General features: G+C 36.8%; 1 protein-coding gene across 3 annotated transcripts; it reads left to right on the top strand.

The window, feature by feature from the left end:
- Positions 1-1,942: 1,942 nt before the first annotated feature.
- On the top strand, positions 1,943-9,133 carry EMB2794 (Tetratricopeptide repeat (TPR)-like superfamily protein). Of its 3 annotated transcripts, XM_008798721.6 has the most exons (4): positions 1,972-4,581; positions 5,198-5,254; positions 8,005-8,206; positions 8,292-9,133. In XM_008798721.6, the coding sequence occupies exon 1, from the start codon at positions 2,106-2,108 to the stop codon at positions 4,329-4,331; it is 2,226 nt and encodes a 741-aa protein (XP_008796943.4). In that variant the 5' UTR covers positions 1,972-2,105; the 3' UTR covers positions 4,332-4,581; positions 5,198-5,254; positions 8,005-8,206; positions 8,292-9,133. The 3 variants fall into 3 exon arrangements, with proteins under 3 accessions (XP_089784106.1, XP_008796944.4, XP_008796943.4); XM_089927980.1 differs by having other exon boundaries at positions 1,943-4,581; positions 8,005-9,133; XM_008798722.6 differs by lacking the exon at positions 8,005-8,206 and having other exon boundaries at positions 1,947-4,581.

Here is a 9,133-nt window from a genome sequence, read left to right as displayed (position 1 = left end):
CAATCACATAATATCTTTATTACATTTCCCTATTTCATCCAACATGTTTCAATCCTATAGGTAACATCCTTTTCAATCTCAACTTTCTTGTGAATAATTGATACTAAATACCAAAAAATAATTACTCTTAGAAATTTCATAGTCTTCCATGTATTTTAGCTTAGTCTTACTTAATGTAAAATCTTAGATTAGAAAAATATACTCATTCATAGTTCCAACTTACGATTAACTCCAACCTTTGTTTCATTTATTAAGATTATATCATTTGTAAATAACTAATCTAATAAAAAGAAGAAAAAAATTTCTAAACCCACTTAATTTGAATCTCTCAAAACAAATTTAGAAAAAAATAGTCAAAGTAAGGTTTAGATCTCTATTTCTTTTATTGATAATACAAAAACAAAAGTACATGGCCTCTATTTATAATAACAAGATCCACCCTTATACTATTTGGATCGGATTGTTCTTTTAGTTTGAATAGAACTAGCATCCCAAAAATAGATATAAGTAGTAGAAATAAAAATATGGAAAAAATTAAATTTCTTACAGGAAGTGGATTTTGGCTATTACATCAACTTTGCCTTCTATCGTTCTACTATAATCTTTCTGGATTACAAGATACGTTTGGTCAAAATCTTTTTCAAAAAAAAATTCTATTTGATCGGCTCATTTCAAAGCCCAAATGATGGAATTTGGGCTTGATTACTAGCTGCGCGGCCTTTTTTTAAAAAGGTGACACTACATTGTACATTTTGAAAAGTTATCTGATTTGAAAAAAAATTATCTCAATCAAGCATGATATGGCCAAGTTATAACCATTAAAAGTTTAGCACATAATTTGGTTTTTCAATGTAGTCGATCTCGCTTTTGAACCTTATTTAGCCATACTTGTAATAGCTAAAGTAGTCTATATCAAGTTCAATGATCCTCCTGCATTAATAACATGCATGAAGAAATATCTTCCGAATATGTCTAGTAAGTACATTTATAATTAGTGCAAAAAGATAAGAACTTAGAGTTGATCTTTGATGTAAATTTATTTCGATAGACAAACTCACTAGTATAATTCCTAGAAATTCTCATACTAATAACCATTCCATTGTACAAATCCTTAATCATATTAGTATATTTAATCAAAACTTCTCTTCTTTTTTTTTTAGAATAGCTACCGTAAGACTTCTCTAAAGATTCTAATTTATTTTTTCTGTAAATCAATAAAAACTATACGAAATCTTAACTTTTTTATCTATATTTCTTCATTAGCCTTTGAAAGAAAAAATCAAGTTTTATAGTCGACCTTCCTGTCATAAAACTAAATTAGTTCTCTAGTATTTTTGTGCCACATCTTTTTGTATGATTAATCATCTTCTCTCAAAGTTTCATAGTATGATTCATACATTTTATGTGATGATAGTTAAATAATTTTAAATATCATATTTATTCTTATAAATTGGTGTTATAGCGCTCTTCCTTCGTTCATCAAACTTTTTTCTTTGATAAAATGGAAGGATCATGCCATTTTAAAATGAATCTTACAAAATTAAAAAATAAAATATCAAGAAGAGAGAAAGGATTCAATCATTTTTATATTTTTCATTTATTTATAGTCATTTTTATATCAGATACTCTAATTTTATATATATACTTAATATTTATATTCTAAATGGAACTAGTAAGATATCCTAAATTATTTATATAATTTTTATTAAATAGCTTATCAAATTACTTCTCCATGCTTTCATTAATTTTATCCTCCTCAATTTTTTTTATTTTTATTTTTTATATATTTAATCTGAATTAAGTCTATAATTGTTTTTAGACTTGCAATCTTGTAATATATTTCTCGCTATTAATTTCTAACGTACTATTTATTTATTTTTTTAATGCTTTGAATTTTGTCTCTCACCTTTCTCTCTTTTTTTTCTTCAATACGCTTTTAATATGGTGGTCTTTTCTCCGGGCCGTTATCGGAGAAGACCCAAATGCAAACCCTAGCCCACCCAGATTCCCTTATGGAAGAAGAAGAGCGATCCCTCCCCTTCTCCCCGAGCTAAAAAAAGCCCTTGTAATGGCGCCATCGGACCCCGGCTCGTAGCCCCAGGGAGATGGCCAATCTCACCGGCTGTCTCCGCACCCTATCCCTCGCCGCCCTCCGCCGCCCTCGTAGAAACCCTGGCAACCCCCTCCTCCTCTGCCTCGCCACCGCTCTGTTCTCCACTCGCCTCCACCTCCCGCCGGAGCACCCCAATTCCCCCGGCGACACCGAGCTCGACCTTATTCCTGCCCTCGTAGCCCAGGGCCGGTGGGGCGACCCCCTCCTCGCCGCCCTCTTCTCCTCCGCCTTGGCCCCCATCAAGGTCTCCATCGTCCTTCGGGAGCTCAGAGAGGACCCCCGCTCGGCCTTCCGATTCTTCGTCTGGGCCGGCAATCAGACCGGCTTCCACCACACTGTCGAGACCTACTGCGTCGCTGCCCATGTCCTCTTCAATGGCCGGATGTACTCCCAGGCTCAGCAGGTCCTCAAAGAGCTTGTTTTATTGCCCCAGGCATTGCCTGATGCTGTGAGTGTCGTCGATGTGCTGCATGCCACTGCAAGGGACTTTGGCAATCCCGGATATGGAGTGTTCGATGCGCTTTTTGGGGTCTTGACGGATCTGGGCTTACTCGAGAAGGCTAGTGATTGCTTTTATAGGATGAGAACTTTCCGGGTTCTGCCCAAGATGCGATCTTGCAACAATTTGCTGCAGCGGCTGGCAAAATCGGGAAATGGGGACCTGTCAAAAAGGTTTTTTGATGATATACTGAGGTCGAATATGGCTCCAACTGTGTTTACGTTCAATATTATGATTGATTTCTTCTGCAAGGAGGGGGATTTGAAGGCAGCTAAAGGATTGTTTTTAAGGATGAAGGAGACGGGCTGTTTGCCGGATGTGGTCACGTACAACTCCCTCATTGATGGGCATGGGAAGCATGGGGAGTTGGAAGAAGCAGAACGGCTTCTGGGAGAGATGAAAGTTGCTGGTTGCAAGCCAGATGTCATCACTTATAATGCACTTATAAACTGTTTTTGTAAGTTTGGAAACCTACCAAAGGCATTTGGATATCTTAGTGAGATGAAGAGGAATGATGTGAAGCCCAATGTGGTCACATTCAGCATATTCATTGATGCTTTCTGCAAAGAAGGTATGATGCAGGAGGCTGTCAAGTTTTTGGTGGACATGAAGGTGAGAGGGTTCACACCTAATGAGTTTACATATACTTCTCTGATAGATGGGAATTGCAAGGCTGGGAATCTCAAGGAAGCCTTGGTGCTGGTTGATGAGATGGTGCAGGAAGGAGTGGAGTTGAATGTTGTGACTTACACTGCTTTGGTGGATGGCCTATGTAAGGCGGAAAAGGTTGTTGAAGCAGAGGAAGTTTTGCAAGATATGGAACGAGCTGGTGTAGCCGCCAACCAGTTGGTGTACACAGCCCTGATTCATGGGCATTTTGCGAGTAAAAACATGGAGAAGGCAGTGAGTCTTCTAACCGAAATGAAGGGAAAGGGGATTAAACCCGATACGTCGCTGTATGGTACTATTATTTGGGGTCTTTGTAAGGATGGAAGGATAGATGAAGCCAAACATCTGGTCAGTGAGATGGATGAATGTGGCTTAAAGCCTAATCATGTCATCTACACTACCATAATGGATGCTTGTTTTAAAGCAGGAAAATCCTCAGAGGCTCTTGGTCTTCTTCACAAGATGCTAGATCGCGGCATGCTTCCTTCCATTGTTACCTACTGTGCATTAGTTGATGGACTATGTAAACAAGGATCAATTCGTGAAGCAACCTACCATTTTGACAAAATGAGAGACTTGGGTTTGCAGCCTAATGTGTTGGCTTACACAGCCCTCATTGATGGTCTATGTAAAAATGGTTGTTTAGGAGAAGCCAAAAAACTCTTTAAAGAAATGGCAGGAAATGGGATGGCTCCAGACAAAGTTGCATACACATCTCTGATAGATGGACATTTGAAGCAGGGAAATCTTCAGGAGGCCTTTGCTCTGAAGGACAAAATGACAGAGAATGGTCTAAGGCTAGATCTGCATGGTTACACCTCTTTTATATGGGGCTTCTGCAATCATGATCAGATGCAAGAAGCAAGGAGTATGATGGCAGAGATGATCAGTAATGGTGTTCACCCTGACATAGCTGTTTATAATTGTCTTATAAGCAAGTATCAAAAGTTAGGAAATATGGACGAAGTCTTGAATTTACAAAATGATATGAGCAGGAGGGGTGTAATCCCTCGCCCAAAAGATGATGCTGTCGCAAGTGACCACTGCTGACAGGTCATATTTGAATTGAATATACAGGACTAATTTGTTGGTATCACACCATAAGATATATCTTTGGTTGTTATGACTCCATGGTATTTTGATTCATGGGATCTAAGCTATAAGGAAGTCACCAAGATTATTTTGGTGATTTTGATTTATGGAGAAATTACTTTTGACACCAGATTACTCTCTGGATTACTTTCTTTTCTGGTCTCCAAGCCATCAGTTGATTGTTGGGATGGACATGCATGCTGCATAGGTAAATTTGCTAAATCAAACAATTACATACTAATTGGTGGTTGGATTAATTTGTTCCTCTCTCTCTCTCTCTCTTTCTCTCTCCCTCTCTATTTTCTCCCCTTGGGGTTTTTTTTGGTGCAGGGGGGATTGTCCCCCTAAAAAATTGAAACTGCATTTTGATTTTATGCATTTTGTCCGTATCTCTCATTGTAATGTTTTGACAGTTTTGAATCCTTTTCCTAACGGGCCTTCGTCTAGATTCCTTCTTCCTGTGTCTTAAAAAGTTTAAACTCTGATACTATTGAAATATTATATGGTTGTCGAATTGCTGCATAATTTAAAGCAAGCAGCTGCATGGCATTGAAGTTCATTATGTCCTGCTTGAAAGTGTGGTCCTAAAATGGTCGTTATGCCCCTTCATAATTTTTACACATTTGCATAACTTCACTATTGGAAGTTTAGATCTGCAACATCATGTCAACTGTTCAAGCAGTCATAGTCAGTCTTCCTCCAGTCTTCCTGATTTAGATGAAAGAAACATAAAACAATCCTATGTGATGCATGATATCCTTTAGTACTTGATTTCTATCCTAATTGATACTGATAGTATAAATCCTTTTTTTTTCCTCTTCCAGCGATGGTGATCTCCACTCAAGATACGCAAACCGGTTAAAGCCTCTTCCATGATTGAGGTGGTATTTTGCTCAAGATTACCTTTTATATAATTCAATCTTACTTCCCATTTTTACTATTCTGCATTTTATTGTGGAGATGTCTGTATTCACTATGCTTGCGTTAGTCTTTCATGCTACATCAAATGGACTTGGATCCTCTCAACATCAGAACCTAATGGATAACTAAGTATGAGGCTCACATTGGCTAGTTAGGAGATGTTGTATACCACTTCTTGCTGGTTAGAAGTGTCCTATGTAGTGTATAGGAATCAGATTTCAGTGAAAAGTGCTTGATGAGAGCCTGAGATGAGTTCCTTTGCTTGATGGCTCATGAAATGTCACTAACAAGCATTGTGTGCTAAGTTGTACTGCTAACAGATGACATTTGCCTTTTGACAAGCTGCAAAAGCCAATCTTTTTTTTCTTTTTTAATTTTTTGACTCTAATACTATATACCATGGAAAAGTTTATTTTAGGAATTATAACTGCTCGCCATCTTAAATCAGATGAACCTAGCCTGTATAACGAATAAAATGCACCATTATGTGAATGGTTTATACTTGCAAAGACGGCTCATGTTACTGTCAGCAGGTTTATGCAGTGTGACAACTTTCAGGAAATTAAAAAAGCCCTGGTAATAGAATCATAAAAGATTCTGTGCACCGCTTCCTGTTGTTAAGGAGCAATACATGTGCTGCTTAAGATTTAGGAAACAGGCTATCTTGAGAGCCTTGTATTAATTTCTTTCTTTTGCATTATTTATAGACAGGATTTAACAATCATCTTGGACCAGGATCTAGTGATCTACCGCCAAGAAACATGATGTTAACATGCAGAAGCCAATCACATTTTCATTTTTTTAGAATACATATTATTTTATGCTGAATTTGACCGATTTTTGTTATATTAATTATACAGCATTAGCATTATAAAGTGATGAACTAGCGAGTACAATCATGATTTATGATCATTTTTTGGTAAAAAGTAGATTATGATCATCAAAGTGCACTTTTGTACTATGCTCTACTAAAGTCAATCATGATTGTCATAGTTAGCTCTTAGCATGGCTATATCATGTGATTGTGCTGTTTAAGCTCAGCTGGTCACGTAATGAAATTACAAGTACATAAGCTGATACTGCATCTAATTAGACCGGGTAAGGCGGGCATGTCTTAGTTCTATATAGTCTATGAGCCTACCTTTTCCAATGATAATATGGATATGACACATTTTCCTCGCAATCATCATATATGTGAAGCTGTTGTCTTTTACGTGCCTTATTTTAATTTGAGGTTAGAAAAGATGGTTACAAAGAGAGAAATCTCATTGCAGAATAGAACTTAGGTTTGCTTGTATACCTATCAACAATTTTATGGCCAGCTTTGTACAAGAGGATGGAGAGATAGACAAGCATGTCTCATATGAAACCAGTAGGGTGGATGACAATGTCATGCAACATGTGCCTCTAGAATGATATTTTTGAATAATGATATGAATAGTGGAAATTTTTATGACCTATGCACCAGCTTTATTATCTAAATCAAAATTTTGGGCTGGGGGAATATGAGCATAGAATGCTCTAACAGATATGGAATGCTGAATTTGATTCATATTAGGAAAGAGAAAACCAGAAATGAGTATTTTAAAGGAAGCTTACGTGGATCACTAACTACTAGTCAAGCACAGTATTTGTTAGGTATCATTTATGATGGTATGAACATGGGCAACCTATGACCCCATGTGGAGGGAGATTTGTGCTTTGGTTGATGAGTCATGAAAGGGAAAGGGAAGCAAATATATATTAAAAGTATGAGAATTGGGAAAAGGGCTTCAAAGTCACTTGGACAGGAGCAAATTGTTCAGTAAAATCCTTAAAATTAGTCAAACTTTAGGAAGACAATTTTCATAAAGATCAAGAAAAATCGATTTAGTTAGTGTTGTTTTTTTTTTATTTAATTAAAAATTAGACATGTAGAATTACTACTTTTGACTTTTACGTATGTAATATCTTGTTATTTTTCATGAAATTGTCAAAGAAACCATATATTGAAAAAAATTAACAAGAGACTCTTTTGATGCACCATATGTTTTAATTAACAAATCAGAAGTTGGAGATTTTGCCAATTTCTGTAGGAACACACACACATGGTCCTTGAGTAATTAGATTTACTAATAGTTTAATAATTTTGTATTCATTTTCGAGAGTTGTTATTCATGGCTTACTGGTGAATCATGTCTTTGAAATCAATCTTCATTATTGCGAATCATTCTTTTGTTATTTTAAGTATTCTTACGAAAGCTGATGCCTTAAACAATGGAATCATTATAGCCATATCCTTTAAGATGATGCATGTTGTATATGTTACTTAAGTTTTTTTAAAAAATTTTATATGTTTGTTTTATTTTGTATTCTTAGTAATGTTTTACATTTTAAAGTATTTCTAGGCTGAGATCCCTGACATCAAATTCGAATAAATTAAAAATAGCAAGAAGATTTCATTCGGGCTTTGGATCCAACCTATATTAAAATTGAGTTCAGACATTGAACCAGCAATATGAGTAATACTGATCACTTGCTACACACATGGGGTTCTCAAGTTTCACAAAATAGAGGCCAACAATTTCAAATTCATTCGTTGTGAACTTCAGCAAAAAAAATAATAGTGTTACAAGATTGATTAAATGTGAGCCATATCATTTTTTGCATGACAATTTAAAGCACTCGATAGCTTTATACATGTCAAATAACATGTGTGTCTCTTATTCAGGCTTCATTGACCTACAATTAGTAAGTTGGTAAACTCTCTTATCTGGAGAGTGGAGGACAGTGGAGCCAGGAGTCAATAGCAGCAATATGTTGAATTGGCACTAAGCTACATTGAGCACAATATGTAGAGTGCACTCTGCATATAATCATCAAAAATTTAGTAATTTTGCACCAAGAAGAGTAACTTCTGGATTTTATGCTATGTCAGTTCTATTTTTGACATGCTGTTTCAAGATCAGCTTTTTTCTTAGAGAAAAATGAAGTGAAACTCAACCATTTTGTTGGCAGTGGTCTACTTGATACTGAAGTCCTGCAGTTTGGTGGGATCCAAGGCCAACTTTCTTGGAACTGTTTTCACCAGTGAGCATATGTTGAACCCTGTCAGGGGGTTCCAACATCTTTGGCATTTTCAGACTCTCATACTGTAGTTAGTTGCTCTGCAGCAGATGCTTTTGCTCAGGGTGGGCATGATCCTATCTGATGCCTGGTGTGGTTTCCAAGCATGACTAAAGATTGCATGATAAAGGACATTACCTGGATCTCTGGATCAAGGCTGGAGCTGGCCCATTGAGTTGTGCATGTGATGGTTTGCACTAATCAGCCTGAACCATTTAAAAGTTTCTGTGGATGGAAGTCCTAGTGGCGTTGAAGTTGGTCTCAGCTTTAACAGCAAGCTAACAGATGCTGTCCTGGCAACTTTAGCCAGCTCCGGTCGAACTTGTTTAGTATGTCAAGACCCTTTAACTGTTTATCTCTTACCTACTGAACATTTTCCGGGTAGAGACTATTGGAGCGTGTATTGGCACTTTTTTGGCACCTTCGCTGGCACTGGGAACCCTCACCATTATATGAAGTGTTATTAAAGAGAGCCGAGTGGAGCTACTTGTTCAGACAGAAAGAAGAGATGGTTACACCAATAATTTTATTTTAAGATAACTGAGTACGCACCGGGCCTCTGGTATACTGGCCGTTAATCCTTGAGCTTCAGAGGAATAAGCTTACATTTTGTATTCTATTCAATCTTGTACAATTCTGATATAAACATTAGTAGTTTCATGAAGTTAAACAGAAGGTGAATAACAGCATTATCGAACATTCAAAATTTTAATCAATGAAGCATCTTTTGCAAA

Source organism: Phoenix dactylifera, chromosome 16, assembly GCF_051530095.1.
Source record: "Phoenix dactylifera cultivar Ajwa chromosome 16, Ajwa_hap1_PhDact_Kaust_v1.1, whole genome shotgun sequence".
NCBI classification, from domain to species: Eukaryota; Viridiplantae; Streptophyta; class Magnoliopsida; order Arecales; family Arecaceae; genus Phoenix; species Phoenix dactylifera.
Note: the sequence above shows the minus strand (reverse complement) of the source record. Positions and strands in the feature narration are given on the sequence as shown.

What these genes read in the sequence shown, in the direction of transcription:
- EMB2794 (XM_089927980.1), top strand. Translation starts at nt 2,106, where the DNA reads ATGGCCAATCTCACCGGCTGTCTCCGCACCCTATCCCTCGCCGCCCTC.